The sequence below is a fragment of the Leptidea sinapis genome, chromosome 3 (genome assembly GCF_905404315.1).
Source record: "Leptidea sinapis chromosome 3, ilLepSina1.1, whole genome shotgun sequence".
NCBI lineage: Eukaryota > Metazoa > Arthropoda > Insecta > Lepidoptera > Pieridae > Leptidea > Leptidea sinapis.
In genome coordinates, this window is record NC_066267.1 from 4,782,798 (window position 1) to 4,797,891 (window position 15,094).

The window sequence follows — 15,094 nt, forward strand, 5'->3', positions numbered from 1 at the left end:
CTGAAAATAAGGCAACGAGTGTTGATTGATATTTAGTTTGAATTGTTTTTTAAATTTTGCAAAAATTACTAATAGATAATTATGATGAATAAATATTTCTTTAAATTTTATGCAAACATTTTTTTTTTCTTGTGAGAAATATTCATAAGGGTCCCCAGGCAAATTTTTATACGGGGCCCCGCCAAGGCACGCTACGCCACTGGAAACCTTGTATTATTAACGTTTGCGTGACGTCAGCAGGAAGTCTTCTGTTTGAAAACAGTTTATTTATTTTTTATGCCTGGACCTGACGTCACTAACATGGCGGCCCAACTCACGAGGATTTTATCATGTGATTTCTTATTTTCAGGGAGCCCTTGTGCAGATTCCACGGAATTAAGGGAACGACTACGGTGTTTACGGGACCAGCATCTCAGAAGCTTGCCACTTTGGCCGGGTTCCAGGAAATCTGTGAAGTAACTTTGAAAGAACTGGCTCAAAGTGGTCTGAATTACCCGAGCGATGAAAACAGATCTATCAAACTAATGATTAAATTATATGAATAGCAGCTTGACTAGTACGATATATAAGTAATTATTATGAAAGTTTCTCAAAAGAAAGTATTTATATTTTATAATTAAATCTAATAAGTATATACATAAATCGTTATTAGAAAAATAATAATAGACTGCTTATAATATATTTTTCATCTTTTTCGTTTGATGTTTTTCATCTAGGTAACAATAGCCACGGACGAGTAAAAAACGGTGTGCGGTTACGGGGGATACTAGTTGCACAATTTTTTCTCCCTTAAATAATAATATAATATGGTCACAAATACTTACATAGTATAGTTTTTACAATTTTTCACGACAGCATTTCTAAAATATTTCATTGAGACGCCAACTGATCTGTCACAGACGATGACAATCCTCATAATGGCTGCCTTTCGGCTTGTAGTAGTGTAAGTGTGTGCGTGGGGCTATGTATTTACACGTTAATCGGCTTGTTTTGGTGCTACACTGTTATGTAAGGTGACACGGAGTCCTTATTTTTTTACTAGTCCGTGACTCATCGTAAAAACAAGCAAATATAGGTAAGTAAAATAAATATTTTTTTAAATTTGTCTGTAATGTCCTAGCTTTTAGGTAGGTACATTCATTTTAGCACAATACAGTAGGTATTTCTAGTGATTTTACGGAACGAGGACATTATTTTGTCTCTATTTTTGAATATTTCAAATAGATAATAGATAATTTAAACAGAACGGCTTCATATTTTGTGTAGACGAAGACTATTAGTGGTGATTGACAGCTTCATTATCTACCTCCCGCATTGAACATGAATCTATTTACATATAAATAAGTTGTTACTTTTGTAGCGAGGTTACGAGATGATCTACGTAAGGCAAGCTATTAAAATATTTTTACTATTTTAGTGAAGGTTTTATCGACCAACATGGAATTTTAATTAATGTGTTGAATTTATTTTAATAATGTTAAATAAACAATTTGAAAATTAACAGGGTTTTTATTGCTGTTGATGTTCAAACAGTTATTGAACGTATTTGAAAACGTTTACATAGAAAATTAAATAATGGAAATTCTATTTGAGTTTCAATTCAAAAGAGAAAACTAGCGTATGAAGTTAAGAAAATAATAGCAAGTGGGTATGTCCTCTCTCCTTACCACAGACATGGATCCAAATAGATGCCGCGAGTGTATGTACTTCGCGTGTCATAAAGAGGACAAAAACAGGAGCAATGCTCTTCCTTTGACGCTTTTATTTTATTTTTTATTATGATTTATAATACATTGCCGATTTTAGTAATAAGCAATAACGACTATTGATGTACTGAAAACGTCAAGTAATGATGAGGTAAGTGGATAAACTTTAGGCTCGATTCACTGGCATTTTAACGACGTCACAGCAGGTACAAAAAAAAGGGCACCTTGGTTTTCATACAGACGGAGGGATGTGCGTTATCTACTTGGATCTATGTCTGTGCTCCTTACCATATAATATCTGTTACCGCACTATAATAGATAGTTGCATAGACTTAGAATATACTATCGTATAGACGACTTGACAGCTCGATAATGCGTGACCAATTAAGCGGTCTTGCGGAATATTGTTCCAAACATGTTCAATGGAATTATATCCGGTCTACGTGCTGACCAATTCATGGTACCTATACCAAACCCTTCGCAATATTGTCGAACTTGTAAAAAAATTAAAAATATATAAATTTAATATTTTTATTTTATGAAAATACGTGACAAGACTAGCAGGACGTTCAGCTGATGGTAATTGAGACGCCCTGCCCATTACAATGCAGTGCCACTCCGGATTCTTGAAAAGCCCAAAAATACTGAACGGCACTACATTTGCGCTCGTCACCTTGAAACATAAGATGTTAAGTCTCATTTGCCCAGTAATTTCACTAGCTACGGCGCCCTTCTGACCGAAACACAGTAATGTTTACACATTACTGCGTCACGGGAGAAATTGGCGGCACAAAAACGGCACCGTTGTGGTACCGATCCATAATCTAGCCGGCATCCTGTGCAAAGGAGCCTCCCACTGGTAAATTATCCGATAAGATAATTGCCCTGTAAAGTACAGTACCCCGGGGCGTAAAAAGAATAGGGGAGTCTCTCGCTCTGTCTGCCCTTCCTATTCTGGGGAGGGCACAGTACCGCGCATGACCGAGGACAAACGAGGCAGTAACACCACGGCACCGCGCTCCACGCTCATCGTGGACTTTTGCAATATCCGGGGAATTCACTCCAATTTAAACGCCGTCCACCACCACCTTGAGACGGCGCATCCGGCCTTGTGTTTCCTCACGGAGACGCGGATATCTCGATCTAGCGATACGTTTAACGATATATTTAACGTACCCCAGGTACAAAATTGAGCACAACTTTTTGCCTCATGCCGGGGTATGTGTGTACGTTAGGGAGGATATCTGCTGTCGCCGTCTCGGCAATTTTGAGGGTAGGGAGCTGTCTATGGCTCCGCGTAGATTTAGACGACCGCGTCCGCATCTATGCGTGTGTCTACAGGTCCCATAGTGGTAACGCAGAAACCGATCATCTCATGGGCTGCGTTCAAGCGGCAATTGACGACGTGCTTGCACAGATCCCCTCCGCTGAAATCGTAGTCTTGGGTGATTTCAACGGGCACAATGCCGAATGGCTTGGATCACGTACCATAGACTACGCAGGGCGATGCTCTGTCCCAATTGGTTGAGTCGCCAACGCGGCTCCCGGATGTGGATAGCCACATGCCGTCCGTCCGTAGATCTTCCGCTGCCTACACATCCCGATTAAGATGTTCCAGCGCAAATCTTAAACTATCATGTCTAGACGATTTCTTGTCTAAAAGGAATGATTGCCGCTTCTTTAAGCCTCCTTCATGTACGTGTGCTCACATTTACTCCACACACTTTATTCAGCTCTGTATTGGTGTTTACTGACGTGATTAAACGATTTCGTAAGGAAGTTGAAATAATAGATCGGTCGTCACGACGGGTGGTTGCTTGAGGTCTGTTGGTACCATGCCATGCATTGGTTTAAATTTAAATTTCTAGCAATTGTTCGTTGATCCAAGCCTACCCGCACTAATGCCACAACTATTGTTGAGTTTAAAGGACTAATAATCAAAACTTTTGGTAACAATAATTTAAATCGCAAATGGAAATAGAAAACATAAAGAATTAATTTCAAACTTTTTCAAGACGTTTTTTCGGCGTTGTCTTTTTGTGTATGGCCTCAGTGATAGATCGGCGCCAATAAAACAGATTCAAACAATAACATAATTTATTTCTATTTAGATCTAAATTCAGGTAAACAGTGGTCCTCAGGTTTGGGCGCGACCTCCTCAGTCAGGTATGAGCTGAGGAGGACCGGCGGACAGACTGGTATTCGTTTTGACCTCAACCAAGTGGCGTCCCGCTCGGAGAGGGGCAGACGCTTCACGTCAGCGAAGCAAACTGTCGCCTCGTCGCTTGAGTAAGGGGGGCTGAAACAAAATTACTTATTTTATTACCACTATAAAGGCTGTAAAACATAAAAAGCACTTTTTTTTCTAAAACCCTGTAGAATTATTTTTGATGTCAGTTCACTACCACCGCTATTTAAAAAATGGAGTTCTGAGAGAGAAGAAACGGCGCAAGAAACTATCTTGTTTTATTGTTCAATGTACACGGTGAAATCGAGTATTATTATCATGGGCTTTGCAAAGTTTGTGTACCAGTTTTGCGGACCACCAGTATTGTCTTCTAAAAGCCTTTGCTCGGTTTTGTACTGTTCCACTTGGGCTACATGTCCGCCTATCGGAAGCTCTTAAGCCTTCCCTCGTTCAACATACAGATGGTAACCCCCGTATGTACACCCCTGATAATTATTCCGAACCTTCCGAAATCGGCAGTGCCCCAGAGCACTAGATTTTTCAGATACACCAAAACCGAAAGTGGCGTACTTGTTATTCCCTCACCAAGTAAGTGACCCTTGTTTTGTTTATATGATAGTTTATTTTGCATGGTCTTATAGCTTATTTCAATAGCTTTCAGATACATTCACTCAAGTTATCTTTATTATAAGCAATCTATTAATACACGTAAAATAATACATATTGACAGAACGACAGAGGTCGATCTGAGGCATACCACGCGCGATCAGTTTAACATCTTAGTAGATGTCAATCTCTGTTTATCTGTTGTCTTGGAAAAAATTCGACAGCAGCGCCCTCGAAGCAGGATCCTCCTTCACCACGACAATGCTTCATCCGCCATACAGTCCTGAACTGGCGCCCTGCGACTTTTATTTATTCCCAAGAACTACAGATAAAATTCGAGGTATTCGCTTTACGAGCCTTGAAGATTCGGTGAAAGCGTACGAAAATGCCATAGAAGAGACCCCTAAGGAAGAATGGGCCGACGGCTTTTCTCAGTGTTTCCATCGAATGCGACGATGTGTAGAGAGGAACGGAGTTTATTCGAAAAACAATAAAAGTATTGGCAATTATCTACATTAAGCCGTTTTTCATTTTCTAAACATTTTCAGTGTTACCCACGTATTAGCGCACCCTGTGAGCAAGAACACTGTATACAAAGCGAGGCCCTATAATATAGTTACTATTATTATAAAATCAACACATAAATGTCAGTATATCGAGTTGATTCTTTTTGACGAAATTTTTGATAGATAATATCTCTATTATATATTATGAATAATTTATGAGAATGTATTTCTGTGAATTTGAATGGCTTTAATAGCCAATTACGTATAGGGTTGTTCATATAGTTTAGTGCTTACTAAACTATATGAACAACCCTATAGATTATTTCGATAGATTAGTAAGCCAATTAACATTATGAACTGAAAATTTATGAACGATGCAGGACTCGAGGCCGATACCACTCGCGTTTTGTGCGAGCGCTCTTCCACTGAGCTAACTGTTCGAGCGACGTAACGTTCATAGGTCTTGATATGTCTTGTTCAACTCTCAGGTTGTTTATTAAACCCCAGAAGTGAGGGTTATCACTTTAAAAAATAAGAAATTGTTTACATTATCTGAGTTCAAGAGTCAGATGAGCCCCACCCCCGCAAATTGAATTATACTATGATGGCTGAAGTATAATATTCCATTTGGTCAGATTGTTATTTGCAAATATAAGAGATAAGAAAAACCGTTCAAGCTGCTCGAATAATTATTTGATCTCTTGGCGTTGCCAACCAGTACATTGTATCTTCATCATTTTAATACGTGGCGTCCTCTACAGTTGCCAAGCAACTTTCTGCCACGCTCAACCAAACTATGAATTAAGCTGCCTGAAGCGATGTTTCTTACATTAAAAAAAAGCACGACCACAAACTTAGGAATACCTAAGAAGCTGACAACGCTCTTACGATTTCTCTGGTATTTCTAGAGAGTGTTCCATAACCCCAAATAAAGCGCAGAGGTACTTGAAGGTAGAAAGAGACTATTCGGGTTTAAAAATAGGGCACCGTTTGACGTTAATAACTGGAACAGGATTCATGAGCGACATTCTATCTAGTTGATTAGCGCTTATTCTATTATGTATCTCACAATTATTGTTATAAAATAGTAATCACAATGCATAGGTCAAGGTACAACAGGTCTCAAAAGATGGGTTGCCGGTCTTTAAGGTGGGAGTATGCTCTTTTCATGAAAGTGCCTAAGTCGTATCGGTTCCGGAAAACAGTAGTCGGTAATTGATTCCACAAAGTGGCTGTCTGAACCAAGAACATTTCTTGCAATACCCGCAGTTGTGGAATGAGACATAAACGAGATGCGGGTTGCATTTAGCATTTTGACATAATGCGGTTAAATCTTATCTCCTTATCGTTTGCCACCGGAGGACCAACAAGTCAACGAAAAATGCCCTGCGCTCCAGATATTTATAACTGAGAGGTCTACATTACGTTGCGTAATATGTAAATGAACATTCTTATGTTATTCGGTAGATTTCTCTTGACAGGCATCGTCATACTCGCTTAAATGCCACTTCTTGTGGCGGCGACGTGGGGCGGGTCGTTCCCTTCCCTAAAGTATGGTCGAGGGAGGCGATGGCCGATCCATGCGTCATGCTTGGGCGCTGCTTGTGGTGGCTGGAGGATCTTATTACCGGGAGATCTGCTTTATTTTTTTTAATTTCAGTTAGTTTTATTTCCTTTATTTAATTATGTTAAAGTATTTACATATTTTTTTTAATAAAATCCTCGCATAATGCCTTTATTTTTTTATTTACGGTATGTGTGGATTGAGGCGTTTGCTGTACTCATTAAGTTTTGTGTTTATAATTATTAATTTACTTTTTTTCTTACTTACTCGTGTAAGACTTTCTCTTCAGTTAAAAACACAAACAGTTACATAAACACGCGTTTTAATCCTTTAAAAGTGTTTTATTTAAATGTAATAAACTCGGCCTGATTACATCGATTTATATCTAAGCCAGGGGCGTGCATTGATTTTCTAGTAAGGTAGGTAATGTGGATCTAACTAGTCGTAGTTGAGCTTTGGTATATGAAAAAAATTGCTTACTGTAAGCATCTATAATCTAGCGTAAGGCAAAATTTTATTAGTGCATGTTTGAAAGAAGTTCGGTTATAAAATAACGGAATCAAATTAAATCATTTACCACCGGGAGGCTCCTTTGCACAGGAAGCCTAGGCCAGATTATGGGTACCGCAACGGCGCTTGTTTCGGTTTGAAGGGCGCCGTACGGAGCTAGTGAAGTTACTGGGCAAATGAGACTTAACATCTTATGTCTCAAGGTGACGAGCACAATTGTAGAGTCGCTCATTATTTTTGTGTTATTCTAGAATCCTGAGCGATACTGAATTGTTATTGGTAGGGTGTATAAATTATCATCTGAGCTGAACTTCCCGATCGTCTCGTCCCTTATTTTCTTAAAAAAAAAACTAAATCAACTTTAACACTAGTGCTATTTAGGTACATAACGAGGTAGACCTAATTGCCTATATGATACGCACGCCTCTGATCTACGGGGGTATTAATAGTAAGTTAGTGACCTGTCGCTGAGCGCGAGTCCCCCGCCAGCTCGCAACAGTCTGGCCAGGAGCGTGGCCCGCGCGGGCGGCACGTGGAGTATGGCCGCGACCCCGCGGAAGGGGCCGGGCCCGCCATGTGCCGTGGCCAGTCGCCAGCGGTGCGCCGCACGCGCCAGTTGTGCCTCGCCACCACCCAGTGCGGGCAAACTAGTCGCCGCAGGGTTGCCCCACTCCCACTCCTCCTCCTAAAATTAATCAAATTCAAAATAAGACGTGACATCACTTTTTTTTTATGGAATAAGAGGACAAACGAGCGTACATTTCACCTGGTGTTAAGTGATCACCGCCGCCGCAATCACAAGAGCGTTGCCGGCCTTTAAGGAAGGTGTGCGCGCTTTTTTTGAAGGCACCCATGTCGTATCGTCCCGGAAAACCGCACAAGGAAGCTCATTCCACAGCTTTGTAGTACGAGGGAGAAAGCTTCTTGAAAACCGCACTGTGGAGGATCGTCACACATCCAGATGGTGGGGATGATATCCTAACTTGTGGCGTGTCATGCGAAGGTGAAGTTCGGCGGCAGGAATCAGGTTAAACAGCTCTTCGGAACACTCCCCGTGATAAATGTGGTAGAATACTTCACTTACTGAAGGTCAAAAACTACCAACCATTCCAAAACAAAAGCTTCAGGGCTGAGAAGAATGGGCGCAACAAACTCAGCTTTTTTTTTCATCGACAAAATATGTAAACACAGTAACATTGTACAATTAAACTTATTATTTAATAGCCTGAGGGCGGTCCCTCCATTCCCAATCTGTGGTATCAACAAGAAAGTATTTTTTGTTATAATAACCTTTACACCGCAAACGAACATTTTCTGGAATCTTGTTGTAAAAACATATACAACGCCCAAGAAAAAACTTACTAACTCGACTTAGCCGATTACTAGGCATTATAAGCTTGTCCGTTCCTGGTGTTATCACTATGGTTATGACGGTTTCTAGCAAAATCACTTATGTGCCTATAAACATACATTGCATTTTCAAGAATAAATCATCGTTTTACATGCCTTCATTAAAATTTTACGACCTGACAAATAAACATGGTATAAGTTATACCTGCAAATAAATCTTGAGGCAACTATTCTTAGTATAAATATTTATTGCATTACTTGTTAATTTACTTGTAAATTGGGGAAGTTTTGAGAAAAGGACAAGTCCGAAGTACCCACAACCGACAAGCATGTATAAAAAGAGTAATGAATGTAGACGAAGCGCGTGAGGTTTGTAAAGATAAAAGCAAATGACATTCTATTGTCTCTGCCTACCCCGACGAGAACAAGGCGTGAGTGTATGTATGTATCTATGTTAAATTACAATGATGGAGGTATGCTCGAAACAAAAGTAGTGAATGAGATTAAAATGGCGGCAAGCGGCGATGACCCAACACATCAGCTATCAACGACGTTTTAGCGTGCATTCTGGAAACTCATGCTAGGCATTAACAATAAACAAAGAATATACAAAATGTTGCCTATATCGCTGACAACACTGTCAATACAATGATAACTTTGAAGTTTTCCGAATGTCAGGTAGCCTTGCAAATAAACGCGGGAAACGTTATACGTCCGAATAAACCAATTAATGTCTATTTGTAAACATTTTGCATTATTCTTAGTTTATTGTCAGGTATAAGTTTACAGATATTGAATATTGAAAATACTTTAAATGGTTAGGCGTTGATTTTGATCTCAAAACAACTTGTGCTGCGCCATTGTATGACGACATTTTGTAACGGTCGAGTGCAACCAACTGTAATTGAATGACCTTTATAAATTTATCGAATTAAGCATTATTTTGCTGAAATCCAAATGTTGTGATTTTTATTGAGTTTAAATTCCGCTATGTCTTGTCTTCAATCAATTCGACACGAAAAAATAGGAGATAGCCAAAATCCACTACGTTTTATGTAACTGTTCGCTTTCAAACTTAGCCGGATTATACTTCGTCGCCAGATTTTTGTTATAAGTATTTCAAACTTATTCCAAATATAACTGCACGTTTCATACTAAACTAAATTTCAAATTATACTTAGGCAGCCTCTTATTACGTTGTATTTCCGTCCTCATTGGCACGAGACTGAATTGAATGAGCCACTTTTTACTGTAACCGCTCTTTTTATACCCTCGTCGCATGAATTGGCGCGCTGTGATTGGTCGGTGGTTGTGACGTATATTGGACTCTATAAAGACTCACATCTAGGAACTTGCCGGCTGCCTTGCTCCTGGCGACATACGCGGGGTGCAGCACCCACTTGCCGCTGGCCACGGAGCACAGCATCTTCTCACTCCGCCCCGGCACCGCGCACAGTAAGTGCGTCGCGCGGAAGTCCAGCTCAGCACCCTCGCACAACTCACCACCCAGTTCACGAATAATTTCCATTATCTCTTCGCTATTCTGCAATCCGAAACGCAAATAAATTTCAAATTTAATTGACTATGAAAGGAGAATGTCGAGAATGGACCCACACAATTTAAAAAATAAGGAAGCATCGTATTAATTTGTATTAATTATAAACATAGGTTTATAAATTATTGAGACGCTAAGATATGGGAGTCAAAAGATATAAATTATTATAATTTATTAAAAAATATGTCATCTTGCACTATCAGACACGTTTTGCGCAATTGACATCTACATTTTTTTGACATGAAAAACATTTTTTATAAAGATGTTCCGATACCATCAAACTATCTACCTACTCAAAGAAATTCTGTAGTAATTCAAAATAATTGTGAATTACAATAAGATTATTATCGTTTTTGATACTAAAATCAGTAGGTAAGTATCTTTACAAGATTCGATACCTGCTTGAAAAAAGAATGAATTGTGAATCCTCAATTATTAGCTGCAGGTCAACTTTCCACGTAAATATTATATTATCTTAACGCAGACAATAATTAGGCATACACATAAAATACAAATTATTGATTTAATAATAGATATTGATTAATAATTTTAGGTTATATTTACCTTTAGGTATATCTTTTTTCCCCCACTTTTTTAGACTTACTTAGGATTTGCTTTTTTCTTAGTATTGTTACGTTCTACAATTATCAATAAGTTTCCATGATGTACGCCACTTATTTCAGTGGGTCCGAAAATACATGCATTCTCGCCATGCTCATTTCTTTAACCAATAATAAATAAAGTTAAGTTTGATGCCATCATTTCAAGTGACCACCAGGAGGCCTTGTTCTAAGAAGAACCGGCAAGAAACTCAGTAAATTTTATCCTCCCTTTACAGATTTCATATCATCCATACATTTTTATCGCCTATATAATCCCGATCTTTATAATACGCTTGTTTCCTTAAAATAAAGATTAAATTTATACAACGGAAGTTCAGTATCATGATGCGGGAGTTTATTATATATTTCTATACATTTCCCCATTAATGAGTGACCAGTTTGATGAAGTCTGAAAGCAAGACTTGCTTATACTTAGTATATTTCTACTTCTAGTGTTTTTTATTGTGAAAATTACTATTCTTCAAAAATGTACCTTGATTTTTGTGAACGTACAAAATGTTAACGTCATATATATATATTTGGGAGCAACTGTTAAAATATTTATTTCTTTAAATAAATCTCTAAGCGAATCACGAGGTCTTATATTTATAAATGATTCGGAGTAAAAGCAGCCGGCAGATGAGTCCACAAAGTGGCTGTGAGTGGTTGGAAGTATCTAGTGAAACGCGTGGTAGAATGTGAAACATCAACGTGTTGCGGGTGAAATTTCGCATTTTGTTGTGATGTCGATTGGTGACATTTGGTATAAACCTAAACAAATCTTCGGAACACTCCCTGTGATATATGCTGTAGAAGAAGCAGAGAGAATCCACATTCTACGCAAAGATAAATTATCAAGGCGGTCGGCGATGACTTGATCGTCGATTATTCAATAATTATTAATCTATAAGCCATTAATTGACAGCCTTGCGTTCTGGGCTTGTCCATAATAAAAATGCGCATTAGAGTTTTTCATTTTTGGATTATGGACCTATTAAATTTATTGCTGGTCTGCATCAGTAGTATATAAATTAATAATGATCAATAAAATTATCACGTCACTAAGTGATCATACTTATTATAAAGATATAATAAGTGCCCGTTATTTGATCGATATCGATACATTTACAGCATTAGTGAGCACACAAGCAATCAGATTTTGGTGTCACTCGATGATTTGCATTGCCAATCTACTAACGTCAATGGTACAATATATTTATGGGATGTGTAGTTTTGGGTTGTCATTTGGAGATTATTGGAACACCTTGGGTGTTAGATAATCGAAAAGACTGGCTAATTTAATGTAACATCTGGGATCACAACACAAAAAAAACAATTTAATATCGGCGGCCATTTTGTAGTTCGCCATCGTAGGCAATAGTAAAAGGCACTGTGTCGAAATTTCAGCTGTCTACGATGCATGAGATACGGCACGCTGACAGACAAACGGACGGACAGCGGTGGCTTAGTAATATGTCCCGTTGGTTAATATTTGGGTTCGAAGACTTAAAGCCGATTCTTACCCATTATGAGTCATTTTATGGGCGGTAGTGCCGTACCATCTAGTGCACGTCTGTCTAAAGGTGTTTTTTAAAGTATAGTGGTCGAAATGAAAAACTTACATCGACATTAGAAGACAGCATGAACCTCCTAATCACCGGGGTTGTGTCGTCCCAACCTACAGTGCTCGGCTGCGATTCTGCCCCGCCTTCCGGTTCTGTTCCTGTACACCAAAAGATGAATCCATGAACATCATATTTGGAGCTGGTCAGGAGGGTCTTGCCGATTTAGTTACTAACTCAGAATTCAAACAGACACTACTTAGACGAAAGCGAGTAAACAAAATTTAAGTAGTAATACGTGGGCCACACTGCAAGTTTCTGGACTAGCCATTTGTAGCACAATTATTTAAAAAAGAAATAACGGTATTTGAAAATGGTGTTCCATATTTTATAATTATTTAATTTCAGTTTATAATTGTTAGAAAGTAGTGTTCCATTTTCAGTTACTGTAATTCAAATCCGAGAATAGCTTACATAGTTTGTAGATTTTCATTTGTTTTAACATTGTGGAACCGTTTTGAAAATTACGTAGCGGCAGAAAACTAAAGGTATAAGGAATTTAATATTCAGCAAGAACAGGAATGAAAATCTCGAAAGATCTCGGGCCTAAGCAAACGTATTCAGGAAAAGATAAAAAAAGATAGGAAAAAGAAACTATATCATTGTAGAGGGAGCTACTTGAAAAGCTGGTTAAGAACTTTGAGGAAAGGGAAAAGGATGAATACCAAAGATATGTAGTAAAGATAGACCAACAGTCATTATATTCATAGACAGATACTCAGATTGGAAAATGAGAGGAGACATCAGAGAGGTACCAGAAATTTTAGTAAAAGCTAATAATAGAAAATGTCCTAGTCCATATACAACCAGTTCGTACTTAGGAATAGTCGAAGAATTAAGTTCGATAGAAACAAAGGTATTAAATAACAACAAAAAATTCTCCTACTGGTAATAAATACCAATTGCAAAAAATATAAGTTATACATTTTATCCATCAACGTTTTATAGTAAACAAAAATATTAAGCCATACTATGAGGCTACGATAAATTTGAAATAAGGAAAGAGGAATATAGAAAGGTTTCGAGGTATTCTAATTACAAACAAGTCAACGCGGACTTGAGCAGATGATCCCGATTATTATATATGTCGCACTCAAGAACGAGTAGCGAAAATGATTCGGTATTGAATTTAGCTCGGATGTAATCGGCATGCGGCGCGAGTGCGGGCGAGAGTGGATGGGCGAGCAGGCACTCATGCAGTTAGGGAAGAACTATCGAGCCAGGCGGTTGTGTCGCACGCACAAACGGAACATCACTTTCTTATTACGTAATATATTTAGTTGTGAAGTGAAACGTTTCACGCTGATAATAATACCGTGTGTTTATCAAGACTGTATTTTACTTGCTTTCGTGTTAAATGCCCACAACAATGGACAACCACGAAGATCCTATGATACTATCCTATCCTAAATAAATAATAACCAAGCGCTACTGCTAGTATTTATTTTGTTATGGGGCAGTGCGGCTGATAATTAATACTACCGCTGAGTTTCTTGCGCACATTCCTCTCAGGTCTGAGGCAGTCGATCGTGAATGGGTGGTAATTTTTGACGTTGAATAAGTGATTTTGAATAAAAATATTTGAATTTGAATATGATTGAGTACCTTTGACGGTGCTGGTAACAGAGCGGCGTGCTCGTTGTGAACTCAACCTGCCCGTAAGCGCCGCGCTAAGTCGCTGTAGTTGAGCATCCACAGCCGCACCAATGCTATTCCCAATCATTTTACTGCTACTGTCGTCTGTACTCGCGACATTACTACTATTTTCATGTGTACTTGTGTCAGGTTTGTTACTAGTTGTTGTGTTTTCCTGACGCTCTTCTGCGGCTGAACTGCATTTATTACTAATTTTGCTATCGTGTCGCTCAATCTCTGTGTCCCAGGACTGCATAGGAGTCATCTTTTCCTTATTTTCGCTCGTTGTACCTGCAGTACCGGCGCTCTGAAACCAAAGTGTATTACATGATTTTTATCATTTAAGTTCTTATAACCCCTCGCTGGGGCAGAGGGAATCTACAGTGCACCTCTATTGCTGAGCATCTGAGCATCTCTGCTGATTTCACTCCAGGCCTTTTAAAGTCTTTTGCTTTGGACGGCCACGTTTGCGTTTTCCTTGAGGGTTCCAGTCTAAGGCTGGCCTCGGTATATAGATGGAATGTCTTCCGAGTGTGCAAGGTCGACCTGTTATAGTTAATAAATCATTGTATTTGTTAGATGCAATTACTAATTGTGACAGTAACCACGACCATCATGTTCACGAAGCATCCTTACACAAACAATGAATTCAAGCTCTAAGAGACCCCGCAAACTGCAGACTTTTGATCGGCCGATAGTTTGGTTGGTTTCTTAATCAGTATGAAGATGTATGAGAGTGCGCACATTATAACGATTCGGTATTGGCCGACCAAATAGTTTGATGGGCATAAGGATACACGATTGCATTCAAACTGAACCGTCAGCAAACTATCGGTTGTTAATTTTATTTTAGTTTATTTCACACCACCGATTGTTTAGTTGGCCAGACTCATCAATAGCCGATTTAAAATAGCGAATCGTCCCTAAAACTGTCGGCCGATAGTTGTCTAGTGTGCGCACTAATCACAGACCCAACTGTTTAGTCGGGCCAGTGTGTTAACAGCCCAACTCAACCAAACTATCGGCCGATCGAAAGTCTACAGTTTGCGGGGTCTCTAAAGGTTGATGCATCCAATATACGATAATTGATATTTATACAGTTAATTCTTTATTACTTTTTATGAAATGATTTATAATATTTAAACACGACTCATATATTGGATGCAGTACCTTACAAACTAATTTGTTGAATAAAGTTTATTTGATTTTGACTTTGACTATCCAGCGCTCTTTACGGCGTTTAGTCGATT

The 15,094-nt window shown here is 38.7% G+C and overlaps 2 protein-coding genes across 5 annotated transcripts in view; one reads left to right on the plus strand and one right to left on the minus strand.

Annotated features, from left to right (window-relative positions):
* LOC126979475 (uncharacterized) overlaps nucleotides 1-1,501 on the plus strand; it is a 28,477-nt gene extending 26,976 nt beyond the window's left edge. The window contains exon 5 of the mRNA XM_050828800.1: nucleotides 350-1,501. Coding sequence (XP_050684757.1) covers nucleotides 350-545 — 196 coding nt within the window. The 3' untranslated portion in view covers nucleotides 546-1,501. The remainder of the gene's footprint in view (nucleotides 1-349) is intronic.
* Nucleotides 1,502-3,789: 2,288 nt separating this feature from the next.
* LOC126979376 (DNA topoisomerase 2-binding protein 1) overlaps nucleotides 3,790-15,094 on the minus strand; it is a 40,705-nt gene continuing 29,400 nt past the window's right edge. For 3 of the 4 annotated variants that reach the window (XM_050828627.1, XM_050828626.1, XM_050828630.1), the window contains 5 exons: nucleotides 13,815-14,151; nucleotides 12,210-12,310; nucleotides 9,773-9,973; nucleotides 7,542-7,765; nucleotides 3,790-4,005 (listed from right to left, as the gene is read on the minus strand). In XM_050828627.1, coding sequence (XP_050684584.1) covers nucleotides 3,810-4,005; nucleotides 7,542-7,765; nucleotides 9,773-9,973; nucleotides 12,210-12,310; nucleotides 13,815-14,151 — 1,059 coding nt within the window. In that variant the 3' untranslated portion in view covers nucleotides 3,790-3,809. The remainder of the gene's footprint in view (nucleotides 4,006-7,541; nucleotides 7,766-9,772; nucleotides 9,974-12,209; nucleotides 12,311-13,814; nucleotides 14,152-15,094) is intronic. The other variant, XM_050828629.1, reaches the window with a different exon arrangement.